The sequence below is a fragment of the Esox lucius genome, chromosome 4, assembly GCF_011004845.1.
Source record: "Esox lucius isolate fEsoLuc1 chromosome 4, fEsoLuc1.pri, whole genome shotgun sequence".
Taxonomy (NCBI): Eukaryota; Metazoa; Chordata; class Actinopteri; order Esociformes; family Esocidae; genus Esox; species Esox lucius.
Genome location: NC_047572.1, coordinates 30,595,161 through 30,609,847, shown reverse-complemented (window position 1 = coordinate 30,609,847; position 14,687 = coordinate 30,595,161). Strand labels below are relative to the sequence as shown.

Sequence of the window (14,687 nt, the reverse complement as noted above, 5' to 3'; positions counted from 1 at the left end):
ACACACATTTAGGTCCTGAACACGTCATAACCAATCAGTTATAAAGTGATTGATATTGAAAAGATCCGGGTCCGCGTCAGGGCGTGTATACAGTAATAAAATGTGTACAGCGTCCGCGAGACTTCAAACTATTTATCAAAGGAAGTACGTGGCCAGGTAACGCAAGCATATCCAGATACTGGGTTTGTGTTTTAGAAGTAAATGACGAATAGCGACGAATTCTACTAAAGCTGTTATTTTACTTGAAATGGAAAGAGACCTGCTTCGAGACAATAACAATGTCATAATTGAGTCGGTTGTGTCACGCTGAATTGCGAGTGTGGAGGACAGCAAAGTAGGCTAGTTGATGTAAAGGACAATTTCAGCTATCTAAGAAGGCTTGAATCTACTTTTGTCATTTAGATTTCGAGGAAGTGAACAATAATGGAAGTGTTTTTAGCCTACTCCCATGAAGTTGTAAAATTCCAAACCCCTGTCTGCTCAGTGGAGTCAGCTCAAAGGTTTTGTGTGACAGAGATTGGTGATGAACATTCTGCAACTCTAAATGTTTTGTTATACAAGCACTTGGAGATTTACTTTATAATGAAAAGCGTTCTATAAAATATTGGTATTATCTTCATAGCCAAACCATCTTTGGTAGAACTTTATACATACATACGGACACCGTCAAATAGAAGCACGCTTAACACGCGCACGTGACGATTGAATTAATATCCTCAGGGATTTTTTTTGTTAGGGCACCCTAACCGTCACTTATCCTCGTTTTCATTTGCCACGTTCCTCATAGACAGGCTATAAATGTCAACTTGTTTGAGACGCTACATGGTTGACATCTGGTGGTCTGGTAGACAAACGGTGCACACGAGTCTGTCTGTGGTAGCGCCTCAAGCATGTAGTAGCGCCTACACCATGTAGTAGCGCCTGCACCATGTCTCCAGTATTACTAGGAATCTGCACTAGTCTGCAAATGTGGTCCTCCTGTTGTGAACTTAGGAGGACATGATGTCCTGGCCCACACCTGCGGAGTACCTGGCTTGAAAGACCTGTTGGTGTCCCTGTCCAAAGTCCTCCTGGTTGTGTTGCAGATCAAGACAATACCTAATGATTTCAGCTGACACCACCCCTGTGTTGTCCCTTTCCTTGTCCATATGGTCATGCTTCTGACCTGGACTAAGTTTAAATAGACTCTAGACTCAGCCCACGCGCATTTATTAATTATTACAATTGTAATCTTATTATGTTCACCCTGCACAGCCAGAAGAGGACTGGTCACCCCTCTGAGCCTGGGTCCTCTGTTTCTTCCTAAATGTTGGCCTTCTTAGGAAGTTTTTCCTAGCCACTGAAATTCAACACTACTGTTGTTTGCTCCTTGGAGTTTAAGGCCGGGTGTTTTGTAAAAGCACTACTGCTGATGTAAAAAGGGCTTCATAAATACATTTGATTGATTGATTGAACAAACGGGATGGAATACAATCACCAATGTCCTTTATGTGTTAACATAATTGATAGCATTTCCCACAGGTAAAAAAAATGTATGTTAGATCATCTGCCCTTAATCCCCTTCTTTCCAAACAAACTGCATATTGTCACTAGGGGCATGTACTGTACATAAACTCTTAGTCCTTTTTTCAGGCATATCACCTGACTTTTCAGGAAAATTGTTAGCAGCAGTTACTTTTCAACTGAACCTCGGAATGGGCAAAACAACTGACTAGGTGCCAGTCGCCACCATTTTTGTAGTTCAGCAATTATGGCCCTCTGGGCTTTTAAATGTCTACTGGTGCCCTAGATGATGTTGTCATTTAAGTCATTTGGCAAACACTCTCACAGCAGCTTTGTTATTTTTTTCCCCCTGTAGTGGCACAGCGTGAGAATCGAAACCCACAGCTCTGGTGTTGAAAGCAGCCTGCTCTCAACACCTGAACTACAGGGAACCACAATGACGCTGACCCCTGGGACTCTTCTGCTTGTCACCCTCTCTTTCTAACTGCAGACTGAGACATTGGGTGATGGGGTTGCAAGGGATCTGCTCACCCCTATAACATCATCAACTGAGGACTTTCCTGTGGCCTCTGTCTTACAATGGACGCCTGACTTCATTAGTCGGACCGCTTCTGTTCAATCTCTATATGCTACCTCTGGGCCAAATTCTACAGAACAACAACACTACCACAGCTATGCCGATGATACTGAAATATATATGGCTCCCGAATCGTATGACAACCGTAGACTCTCAGTGTCACTATATAGAGCACATAAATACCTGGATGAACCAAAATTGTCTACAATTAAACCAAGATAATTATGAGATTATTGTGTTTGGCAACAAAAAAAGTATTGGTAAAGAGCTGGATTCTCTTAAAACCAGGGATCAAGTGCGTAATCTTGGTGTTCTGATAGACTCGGACCTCACATTTAACAGTCATATCAAAACGGTCACCAAAACAGCATTCTATCATCTTACAAATATAACCAGAATCAAAGGCTTGGTGTCCCAAAATGACAAAGAGAAGCTCATTCATGCTTTTATCCCTAGTAGGGTTGACTACTGTAATGGCCTCTTTACTGGACTCCCCAAAAAGACTGTAAAACAACTGCAGCTCATTCAGAATGCTGCTGCTAGAATGTTAACCAGGACCAAGAGAACAGAGCACATCACTCCGGTTCTTAAATCTTTGCATTGGCTTCCAGTCAGTTACAGAATAAATTTCACAGTGGTGCTTTTAGTTTATAAATCTCTGAATGGTGTAGGACCCGAATATATTTCTAATATGTTTGAAGTATATAAACCGAGCAGGGCTCTTAGATCCATGAACACAGGGCAGCTAGTAGAGCCCAGAGTCCAAACTAAACATGGAGAAGCTGCGTTTAGCACTTATGCTGTACACAACTGGAATATACGAGAAGATCTTAGACGAGCCATAACCATATCAATTTTTAAATCCAGGTTAAAAACACTTCTTTTTTCACGTGCCTATGACTGAGAACTTAACCACACTGTTTAACCTTATAGCTTCCTATGTTTAAATCCATTTTTATTATTTTTATATTTTCTTCTATATTTATTATTACGGTTTCATTTGTTTTGATGTTTTCATTTGAGTATTTATTTCTATGTCAATGTATTTTTATATTTATTTTTCTTTGTAAAGCACATTGAATTGTGCTATATGAATAAACTTGCTTGCAAAGCTAGTAGAGGCATACCCAAGAAGACTCAAAGCTGGTAGAGGCATACCCAAGAAGACTCAAAGCTGAGATCCCTGCCAAAGGTGCTTCTATAAGGTACTGAATATGGGGTCAGAATACTTGTTAGTTTTTTTTATTTTCAATAAATTGCCATGTCAGTATTGGGTATTGTTTCTAGATTCATGGCCCATAACAGCCCAAATTGAACTCCCAGTGACATGTTAGAACTTGTTAGAAAACAATCACAGACAATCGCAAGTTATATCGAGAATGTTTTTATTTCAAAGTTAATTCCACCCCCAAGTGCTTCCGGATGGTCTGCCTTAGGCCAGCGTTGGGGCCAGGTAAGGGCAAAGCTTGGAGCTCGATGGTGAGCAGCGCATTGCCATGACAACACGAGGGTGGGCGTGTCTTACAGTGAAACTAGAGAACCACACGACTTCACCAAGTTTGTCTTTCAGTTTTAAAACAAACAAAACAGGAAAAAAAAAAGTTCAAAAATAAAAATAAATCTGCAACGGGATTTTACAGTAAAGAAGCCAAAACTCAGACAACTTCCTGCCGCATGGGGATTGGTCGGGTAGGGGGGGGCGTGTCACTGGTAACAGGTTAAAGGTCATCGTCTTCATCTGGGAGCGCTGTTTCTGACGCAACCTGGAGGGAGGGAGTTGTATAACGGTTAGAGGTCGGACAACGAACAAATTTACTGAAAGACAACTGCACAGAAGATCTAACACACAGACCCAAATTTCCCACGTTTCCGGGGTACATACTTTGAGGTCGTGCTCGTACTGCGCGGCGAGGGATGGGTCCATGAGGATCTCTGGGGGTGCTAGGGCGGGCATGGCAACAAACTCCAGGTTGGGGTCTCCAATCAGCTTCCGCGCTAGCCACAGGAAAGGCTTCTCAAAGTTGTAGTTACTCTTGGCAGAGATGTCATAATACTGAAAGATAAGGGACAACATGTTAATCTTTCAGCCGGGCTAGTCATTAGTTTGCCGACAAGAACAGTGAACTGTACCGAAGTTTCTGTTCGTTACCTGAAGGTTCTTCTTGCGATGGAACACGATGCTCTTGGCTTTGACTTTCCTGTCTTTGATATCCACCTTGTTTCCGCAAAGGACTATGGGAATGTTCTCACAGACGCGCACCAAGTCCCTGTGCCAGTTGGGTACGTTCTTGTAGGTGACTCGAGATGTGACGTCAAACATGATGATTGCACACTGGGCTGTAGGGTGAACATACGGACGAGGGTGGGGGTAAAGAAAACAGGAGACGGGCAATCAGACGGAAGAACGCAAAGTGGCAGGGAACAGGTCCAACATGGCCCAATTTAGCACAGCATCCTTGCTGCAGGAGAGGACAACTACTGTCAGAATAGGGGGTCACTTCCTGACTACGGTGAGTAAACAGCCAATGAGCAGTCATTGACGGCCCCGTGTTGAGTAAAATGTTGGGGCCTGACTCACCATGTCTTAACAACCAGAGGGGGAAATTCAGAATGAAGTGCTGTACATGCATTAGACAGGGACTTGTCTCCACTAACAAAAGCCTGGAGGCACTAACTAAAGACTCCATGGTGCGCGCGCACAGTTTTGACACCATACCTTGGATGTAGTAGCCGTCTCTGAGCCCACCAAACTTCTCCTGGCCGGCTGTGTCCCAGACGTTGTATTTGATAGCCCCTCTGTTAGTGTGGAAGACCAGTGGGTGCACCTCCACTCCCAGTGTGGCTAAGGGGAGGGAAAAGTAGAGAAAGACACAGCAACAGGTTAAAACAACAAACGTTTGGGAGAAACAACAGATTGGGGAGAGGAAAATGGAGACTAAGGGCCGATTTAGTACCAGGAGAGAAGTTTAAAAAGCAGGTGCCTAACATGCTTGAGACGATCTGTCGCACGCATTTTATACATGCATTTCCTGGCCAAGAGCGACAACTCTGCCAATTCACAGCATCGTGCTGAGGCAACCAGTGTTTTGACATTTGGCCTGCATCTGCTAGATTGAGGCTATCAACACAAAACTAAACTTAAGTTTAGCCAATTGAATTGAAAACATGTCGTGATCCCACAGGTGCAGCTACATTCTCCGTTTAGGTCTGCTAGAATGGTGTTTCTCACCCACAGTTAACACAATGTTAACTAGCGCATCATCTCATATTGGAGGACTATGTGTTCTGACAGTTGAATTTGCCAACATGGCCCCCATCCAATAACTAAATCTCTGATTAAGCATTCTACCACCACATGCTGTTGAGGATGAGTGCAGAGGCCTAGCATTCATTTATTATCCCTAATGTGACAGTGCTACGAGTTCACTATAATCTGGATCTGGGTAATGTTAGTGACTTACCAACATATTTTTTCTCGAACTCTCCCGTCAGATGTCTTTTGACGAAAGTGGTCTTTCCCGTTCCTCCATCGCCTACCAACACAAGCTGAAATGGATCACAAACCAAACGGTCATATTTAAAAACAATGGAAGGGGGCAAACAAACGCTAGACATACAGTACATGACCCAGCGTTAACAACCAAGACCAAACATTACAGAAAAACACCCACCTTGAACTGAACCTGTGGCTCGCCTTCTGCCATTATCAGATGTGTCGTGGCGTTAGATGTTCTCCTAAAACAGACAGGGCGGGATAGTTAGCTAACGTTAGCTGGCTACTTGGGTAGTTAACCTGTCTACCTAGGTCAACTATTAGCTTGCCAGTGGCTAACGTCCGTAGGACGACAATCGAACTAGCCACGGTTGGCTATCGACAAAGCAACACGCGTCCACGCGAACCAAAAAAACTGCCTCGCTAACAACGCTACACTGGATTTGGGCGGTTGTAAGTTTCTAGCAACTTCTTCCAACCCCGTTTGATTTTCCAGACATCTGACAAATCACGGAATTAAAACGGGAAACAATCCGACCTAAAATAACCGTAGTCCAGGTCTGAACTGTATGCGTTTTAAATATTGGATCGTTGTCAGTCTTTATTTGATTAAGCGAACGCATGAAGATGGCTAGTTAGCTTACTATCTTGCTAACCGTTAGCATGAATGAGTGCGCCATTCAGTAGCCTGCCGCACTTTTTTAGTTTCGACAGGAACAATGTGTGCAGCGAAAAAATGTGATCCCTAGCTTTGTAGCAAAGCACGATAATGACTAACGGTTGAATTCTATAAATAAACCCACTAAGACTTACAACTTCAGACTTAGTAATATGAATGCACAACAATAACTGATGAAGCATCCTCAATTAAAAAAACAACAGTCTCGCCATTCAGCTAACTAGCATTATCGCTATCGTAGTCAATCACGCTTATCAAAAAGCTAACGTTAGCTACAAGCTAACGTGGGTCTTAGAAATCAATAAAACTGTTTAAAAACTTCGCATAATGCCAAAATAAGGATTACACTGACTTTATAAACACCCAAATCACATACGTTTTTGCCTCAAATCGTCCCAATTCTGAATACCAATGATTACAAATTCATTTTAAACTACTAGCATCAAATCAGGAAAACTGATCAGACTCACCGGCGTTGAAACGAAGAGGAAAAGAGTAAATGGCTGCGTTCGCGGGAGATTCAGCGTGGACTTGGTTCAGTTTCCGCCCATATCATGTGACCTACACCAGCGGGGGCGCATAAACTGGGGCGCATTCAGCCTGATTCAGTCGGTATACATTCCACCAAGAATGTTTAAGTTGCTAAGCGTTTGGTCAGTTGTGAAACGTTTAACAACAGATAAAATGCACGTTTAAGTAACAAAAAGCGTTTGAGTTCCGTTGAGACAGATTTTTTATTCTGGTGTTACTGACAAAGATTACATTTAATTTTAAATCACCAGGAACATTTTTGTTTCTGTCAGATTATTGGTGAACAGTCAACTTCTGTATGTTAGGCTAAATAAACTTAACCTCTGGGCGAAAATAACATTTATTATTGTACACCTTTCAAAAGTAATTTGTTATTAATAGATCTGAAGGGTATTAAGGTAAACCAGAGGGTCCTGATAGTCTTGATCCACAAACCTCCCAAAAATTCCTGCGGAAAAAATTCCACAGACTGTAACCCAGCCAGGCCCACTGTCGGTCCAGGAGGGCCGAACCACGACTGTTTTTTGTTTCTACCTGATAGCATTCACGTGGTGTCCCAGATCTGCAGTGGTTCCTGATGAGCTAGGAATGAGATTGGGCATCCCTGCTTTAACCAATAGCTAATAAAACGACCTTATAACAAGCTATTCCGTGTACATTCTGACACCCTTTTTTGATTTAGTTTTACAAAAAATATTGTCATGTGAATAATGATTTAGTTGAGTTAATGTCAAATTGATGAAACCATTGAGGATTTTTGTCAACAAAATATAAATAAAGTAGTTTGATGGGTAGCCAAAGAGCCAAAAACATGATACTAAGATAAACCGACAATACAATGTTAATTAATGACTCGTAGTTTGACGGTCTCCATCTCGTCATTCTAAAACATTCAGTTTTCTCAGTTGTATTTTTACTGGTTTAGGATATTTTGGGGGGATTTTTCCCTATGGGTAAAAATAAAGTAAAGTACTTATAAAGTAACAAACGATAGTTCTCTGGAATAAAATATTGTTATATTTTCCAGTGTAATTGTACTTTAACAGCAAACCTGGACCAATACATTTTAAACAAATAAGATATAATTTCTCCAGACAAACTCTAGCAAGGTAAGCCTACCGACACCCTACCTGGTGTGTAGCTTGTGCAATTCTATACGGTTCCATAGGGCTACGGTTTGCGCGCACACGCCCAGAGTCGCTCCTATCCGCTCGCTCGTATCACACAGATAGAGGCAAACCGATGAAAACGAATTTTCCAAGGTATTGTGTTTGCTTTTGCTTTTTAATCCAGCAGTGACTAAACGAGGTGGGATATCTTCAAGTAATTGGGAGACTACGATGACTAAACCGTGAGATTTCTTTTTAGATATACTGCAGTGAAACTTATATTGCAGACAAAATTGCCTACTTGAGAATTGTTTTGCTGGTTGGGCCGCCAGCTGGGCTTGCGATCTGTATTATCTCGCGATCTACCTATTGTAAACCGGATGTCAGACTATAAAAATGTATTGTTATTATCAATGTTAAAAATGTATTGTTATTATCAATGTACCATTGGTCATCGCCTTCTGATTGCTTAGATGTATCCATTACAGATATTGGCAATATTACACATCCCCCGTGCTTTAGTGCTTACACATAAACTAAGTGACCCGATAAACTGCATACCAGAAAATATTCAGGTATACTTACTTTTCGATATAGTTTTTTAATTGAAGAGAGGCCTGGAGGGTTTTTATTAAGAAAATATGTATTCTTTGTTTTTACTCAAACCTACCAGTCTGATTAAAACGGTTCGCGGGTCAGTTCGGACCCATGGGCTTCATCATACCTTGTCTACACGGAGTTTCTGCACAGACAGTATCATGCTGCTCTTAGATCAGTCAGAAACAGCAGCTCTAACACCACTCTAAAATTCTACATTGAGTATCAAGGGGATTTCAATCACGCATTCCTTTGACTTTCCCACTTACAAACATCTGGTGAAATGTCCAATATTGCATGCAAGTCTCTGCTTGGATGTCAGTCCACACAGTTCAGTCCCATTCCATCCATTGTGTTTTCTCCGCAAAAGGCCCTGCTGAGTTGATGTTTGATATTTACGCCTATCCATTATCAGCTTGTATTGTCACCTGACCTACCCCTTTTCACCGTTTTTTTCAAGACAGTTTAATCACAGTTGTGGACTGACCGTGTCATTTGACGAGCTAATGAAATATCACGTCCTTTTGACTATAACAGGGGTCAACTAAAAAACAAAATCTTTTTTAAACATCCCATTTTGGCCTGGATGTGTAATAGGTTATTTATGTGCATAATCGGTAAGCATGATCGTTACCATACCTCAGTTTGTCTTCAAATTCCCAGTTTGAAAGTGTGGAGGTTTTCACAACAGAAGGCAAGTATCAGCATATAAAGTGCATCATTTTCACAGACACATTTTGCCAAGTGCCACTTACAACCAGCTGCTAAGAATCCCAGAATGCATAATTAAGTAGATAAATAGCTTTATCTCAAAATGCCATTTTTTGCTAGCTAATTACTGCAACTAACCAACAGACAAGCTGTTTTGTGAAGTAAACTAAATGATCCGAGGCAAACTGTTTATCCAACATTACACTCTGAATATGCCGCCTCAGGAAATGACATTAACGAACTACTGTTTAGTAGCTGTGTAGGCTATGATCCTGAGCTAAACATGCACAATGGTTGCATGGAATAAATGGTATATAGCGCTGATACACTCCTCAGCATGTAATTATATTACAACCAAATAGTTGTAATATTTGCAGAGCCAGCCCTAGGCATAAGCGGCCACTTAAGGCTCCTGATTGCCAAGGGGCCCCCGGACTGCTAGTGAGCCCCAGACCATTTGGGGAAAGGGGGCCCCCAAATAAAATGTTTGCTTAGGGCCTTGAAAAGACTAGGACCAGCACTGGATATTTGACAACCCCCTAGAACTGCTTCCAGTTGTCAATGGTGGTATCTGGGTTGGACATCTGTTTGCCACCTAGAAGGAAAATTTAAGGTTATGCACATTATTGCGATGTTTACTTTTATCTGCTGAAAATTAACAATTAGCCATTGAACAGGCCCCAGTTAAATTATTGCTTTGTTTTCTTTAATTTTTCTTTCTGCAGTTTAGGCATTTGATTTCAAGACAATAAATAAAGGGGCAAGCTGATTCCATTAAAATGCCACCCACTTATAGCTTTGATTCAATCCAAAAATGTTATCTAAGGGGAATGGAAAAAGTACAAAAACAAGACAGCTTCAAAACTTATCCATTTACTTTTTGTCATAAATAATAAATACATTTCAAGTTTAAAACAGTTACATCAAGTCCATTATTAACTAAATGTTTTAATTTTTGCAGACGTGTGCGCTTCAAATAAACATTTGTGCGTGTTTTTTTGCCGTTGGCACTAGGACAACTTCATCTATTGCTTTGTTAGTATTTGTGTTATGCAATGTATTGGTGGTTAGCCTCTAAAATTGCTATTTATCTGATGTTCTGCATATAAAGGAAGTCAGGTTATACGATGGTCTATCTATACAGGTAGTCAGGCTATATGATGGTCTATCTATACAGGTAGTCAGGCTATATGATGGTCTATCCATACAGGTAGTCAGGCTATATGATGGTCTATCCATACAGGTAGTCAGGCTATATGATGGTCTATCAATACAGGTAGTCAGGCTATATGATGGTCTATCTATACAGGTAGTCAGGCTATATGATGGTCTATCCATACAGGTAGTCAGGCTATATGATGGTCTATCCATACAGGTAGTCAGGCTATATGATGGTCTATCCATACAGGTAGTCAGGCTATATGATGGTCTATCAATACAGGTAGTCAGGCTATATGATGGTCTATCTATACAGGTAGTCAGGCTATATGATGGTCTATCCATACAGGTAGTCAGGCTATATGATGGTCTATCCATACAGGTAGTCAGGCTATATGATGGTCTATCCATACAGGTAGTCAAGCTATATGATGGTCAATCTATAAAGGTAGTCAGGCTATATGATGGTCTATCCATACAGGTAGTCAGGCTATTTGATGGTCTATCCATACAGGTAGTCAGGCTATATGATGGTCTATCAATACAGGTAGTCAGGCTATATGATGGTCTATCTATACAGGTAGTCTGCCTGTATGTTGGCAGCAATTTCTGTCTCCCACTGATCTCCATTGTTAAGCAGCTTCTCTTTGTTGTAGAGCAACTCCTCATGGGTCTCTGTGGCATACTCAAAGTTTGGACCCTGAGGGATATGAAAAAAAAAATCAAGAAATACTTAGCCGGACTTAAAACGTTAGACATTTAAAAAGTTCACTGGCAGTTCTGTTCTAGAATCACAAGCCAATTTTATTTTACACACCATGAGCGAGAAACAGAGAGAGAGAGAGAGAGAGAGAGAGACAGAGAGTCAGAGAAAGAGAGACAGAGAGAGAGAGAGTTGGTTTTGGCAGCCGTTTACCTCCACAATGGCGTCCACCGGGCATGCCTCCTGGCAGAAGCCACAGTAGATGCACTTGGTCATGTCAATGTCGTAGCGAGTGGTTCTCCTGCTCCCATCTGCCCGGGTCTCGGCCTCAATGGTAATGGCCTAGGGCGGACACATGGGGGCAGCAGAGAGATCAGCCAAAAGCATGAGAGCCTGAAATTAACTAGGGGGGTAACAGGGTTGCCAGTTTTAAATCACCTCACCTAGTTATTTGTTATTTTACACCTTTTTGTGTTTCAAATATGTTTATTACACACAAACATAGTGGCATCATAGGGCATTATACAACAAAAACGTGTTTTTTATTAAAAAAAATGCATAAGTATTAACGGTATAAATGAAAACCACAGCAGGGGGAAGTAGAGGTGCCGCAGCCCCCCCCCCCCACCACTCCATAGCAGGCTCAGCACCAACTGACGAGATTCCGAAAGTGACTTTCAGCCCACGTCCGCCAACAATGCCTGACAGGCGCACGTCGTCCGTTCGATTTATTTTCAATACCGCCTCCCACCGCCATTATCGGCAATCACAATACCTTCCCACAGCCACAATGAAAGCACAGACAAAACGTGGCATAAGGAGGGAACTAAGTTCTCAGTCGGCTTACCTGATTTAATAATCATGCACCCACTGCAGTTGGACACTCGTCACATGAAGGATGAGTACCTGTGACTATTGTACTATTGTATTGTGTTTTGGACCAGTGTAGTCTGTGTAACCAGTGTAATCTGTGTAACCAGTGTAATGTGTGTAACCAGTGTAATCTGTGTAACCAGTGTAATCTGTGTAACCAGTGTAATCTGTGTAACCAGTGTAATGTGTGTAACCAGTGTAGTCTGTGTAACCAGTGTAATGTGTGTAACCAGTGTAATGTGTGTAAACCAGTGTAATCTGTGTAACCAGTGTAATGTGTGCAACCAGTGTAATGTGTGTAACCAGTGTAATCTGTGTGGGATCTTGATTTGTGTAAGGCGATATCTGGTGTTTACTGAACCGTCTTGCCAGTCGGCTGCAGGGATTTTCGGGGCCCAGTTTCTCCTCCCACCCACGCCCTTGCCGCATCTGTTCAGGGTGGATTAACTGATCGGAATGGGTCATAAGGTCGAGACAGAGGCTTGGATGACGCCGGGGCAGATCTCCAAACACCCGTCCAAAACAGAACGCCTGGCATTTTCAAACGCCGGAAGATGTTTTCCAACAGTATCTGATAAATTGAGGCTTGATTTATGTACAGATCTCTTATGGTACAGATCCCAAGGCCTCTCTGTTGCAAATAATAGTTAGGCAAACAAGGTTTTCGCTATTGGGAGCCAAAATAAGATTTATCTAATGTTGAAATGACCTTCAAATTTGTTTCCATATATGGAGAATGCTTTTTTAAAAATTTTTAAATGGGTCACCTGGGCAGGGCAGACCGCCTCACAGAGCTTACAGGCGATGCAACGTTCCTCCCCGTTAGGGTACCGACGAAGAGCATGTTCCCCACGGAAACGAGGAGACAGGGGCCCCTTCTCAAAGGGATAGTTGATGGTCGCTGGCTCGCGGAAAAGGTAACTCATGGTCATGCCCAATCCTGGAGGAGAAAGAAAGAAACATTACTCATGGTCTGTTTCATTGTGTGTTTTTGTGTGTGTGTGTTGTTTATTACCTCTGAAGAGCTCGGTCCACAACAGAGTCTGAGCAGCTCTGTCTGTGATGGACTTCATATCAACGGGCAGCTCATTAGCATTCACATACTCTACCGAGAGTGAGATACAAAGTAATTGGCCAGAATGAAGCACAATCAAATAGTTAACATGGGTCAACTGGTCCACTAGATACACAGCAAACAAAACTGAGTGGTTAGGCCAACCCAGGAATGTCAGCTGTGTCTTGTTTTTTCTGGGCTTCCACATCAGTAACTTACTGTACGTCTCCCTTTGCAAACTGTGGCTGAAGTATTGAACCAAGCCAGGGCTGTTGACCCCAAACGTGCCTGACAAGGAAACACAAGAGAGTGACACTAGTAGCCACAAATCACTACACACTTCAAGGGCATGTGATTTACAGGTGACCAGTCTTACCTGACCTGGAGCAGTGGAGCAAACGCAACGCAGCAGACATCTCAACCAAACCAAACTGGAGAAAGAGATGGACCATTCCTGTTAGATGAGGTGAGGTGGGGGGGGGGGGGGGGGGGGGTCAGAGGGCATCGGGGAGAACCCATACTGACTAATATGTGTGCTGTGGTCAATGGATATAAAACAACTAGACCATCTTAGGGCAGAAGGGGGCGCATTTGTTTAATTCTCTGTGAAAGTGTTACATTTCCAAAATAATGCATTCTTGATCCCCCATCGCTCCTCACTCTGACCATGTGACCTCCACTGAGTCCATCCTAAACAGAATCGCTTATTTCGAGTGAGTACATCTACATAATGTGGCGAACAGAATGTCAGGCAATCTGATTTAACCTCCTGGCACTTTTCTAATCTCCTGTCCCAAATCAGATCCTTACGTCACAATGACATTACAAATGCTGTCGGCTACCGTAATAGTGCGAGACATTTGGGTATTTAGGCTACACGTAATATTATTACTCATATTGTAAATAGCGTAAGTAAAATACAAAACGTGCAGTTTCTCGCAAATCATATCAGCTGCAAGTAGGCTGGGAATAGCTTTAACTGGGCTATGTTTGAATAAATATACCTTGAGGAAAATATTTATTTAACTATTAAACCATAATGAAATATTTGGAAAATACTCGATACAAGCCGTCATTCTGTGGAGTGGGGATGAAGCTGTCGGATCAACAACAATTACATGCTGCGCACTTCAACACCACTGTCCAGCCCAGACCATCTTGGCGAGTGGTCTATCCGAAAAGCCGCGCTCAGATCCTTACCTTCTTTTTAATTGTTTAAAATGCAGCATTACCGTTTTAAAGACTAAACAATCAATTCAAATTACTGCTGTAATAAAATAATCGCTAACAGAATTACCATTATAACGATAGAAGTAACTTTAACGTACCTTCTCTTCTACTACATGAGATACCGAACACAAGGGGCAGCAGTCAATCAATGCGATGGTTGGTTCAGAGTGCAAAGGAACTCAGCAGATGCCTGGGAATTAGCTGGGGTTCGTCACCGTTCGTCACAAAATCCACTTTCATAAACCCCGCCTATTTCTTAATGTGATTCCGCACCTACCATAGCCTTAACACCAACTGTTATCATAAGTTACCAGATGCCTTAAACCAAACTCAAATTACCACCAAAAACATATTTTTATGACTTTGTGGTCATATCATTTGATTATATAGCAAACATAACCTGATTTTGCAGCCAAAGAATCTAGTGGAAACCGTTTGTCTGGCTAGTCATTGATGCCATTTTGAATGT

At 42.0% G+C, this 14,687-nt stretch overlaps 2 protein-coding genes across 5 annotated transcripts; both read right to left on the bottom strand.

Annotated features, from left to right (window-relative positions):
• Positions 1–3,450: 3,450 nt before the first annotated feature.
• Positions 3,451–6,759, bottom strand: ran (RAN, member RAS oncogene family). Of its 2 annotated transcripts, none has more exon segments than NM_001304202.1 (7): positions 3,451–3,843; positions 3,963–4,133; positions 4,230–4,417; positions 4,797–4,922; positions 5,542–5,626; positions 5,752–5,815; positions 6,723–6,759. In NM_001304202.1, coding segments are annotated over 6 exon segments (648 nt in total). In that variant the 5' UTR covers positions 5,785–5,815; positions 6,723–6,759; the 3' UTR covers positions 3,451–3,798.
• A 3,298-nt stretch (positions 6,760–10,057) lies between these two features.
• Positions 10,058–14,428, bottom strand: ndufs8b (NADH:ubiquinone oxidoreductase core subunit S8b). 3 transcript variants are annotated; one of them, XM_013133619.4, is made up of 7 exons: positions 14,317–14,428; positions 13,365–13,419; positions 13,208–13,276; positions 12,950–13,039; positions 12,702–12,874; positions 11,275–11,403; positions 10,058–11,058 (listed from the first exon to the last, which is right to left on the bottom strand). In XM_013133619.4, exons 2-7 carry the CDS (start codon positions 13,402–13,404, stop codon positions 10,927–10,929), a joined length of 633 nt encoding a protein of 210 aa, XP_012989073.1. In that variant the 5' UTR covers positions 13,405–13,419; positions 14,317–14,428; the 3' UTR covers positions 10,058–10,926. The 3 variants fall into 3 exon arrangements, with proteins under 3 accessions (XP_012989073.1, XP_034147514.1, XP_034147515.1); XM_034291623.1 differs by lacking the exon at positions 12,950–13,039 and having other exon boundaries at positions 13,365–13,442; positions 14,317–14,404; XM_034291624.1 differs by lacking the exons at positions 10,058–11,058; positions 11,275–11,403 and adding an exon at positions 12,163–12,505 and having other exon boundaries at positions 13,365–13,442; positions 14,317–14,412.
• Between the last annotated feature and the right edge of the window lie 259 nt (positions 14,429–14,687).

Bases quoted from the DNA above. Each gene is read 5' to 3' on its own strand.
- ran (XM_020045635.2), bottom strand. From the start codon at position 5,784: ATGGCAGAAGGCGAGCCACAGGTTCAGTTCAAG. The intron at 5,627-5,751 runs GTGGGTGTTTTT...GATCCATTTCAG, and splicing joins AGCCACAGGTTCAGTTCAAG to CTTGTGTTGGTAGGCGATGG. The intron at 4,923-5,541 runs GTAAGTCACTAA...CCCTCCCCTTAG, and splicing joins GTTCGAGAAAAAATATGTTG to CCACACTGGGAGTGGAGGTG.
- ndufs8b (XM_013133619.4), bottom strand. From the start codon at position 13,404: ATGTCTGCTGCGTTGCGTTTGCTCCACTGCTCCAGGTCAG. The intron at 13,040-13,207 runs GTAAGTTACTGA...CACTCTCGGTAG, and splicing joins TTTGCAAAGGGAGACGTACA to AGTATGTGAATGCTAATGAG. The intron at 11,059-11,274 runs GTAAACGGCTGC...CATATCCCTCAG, and splicing joins CGGTGGACGCCATTGTGGAG to GGTCCAAACTTTGAGTATGC.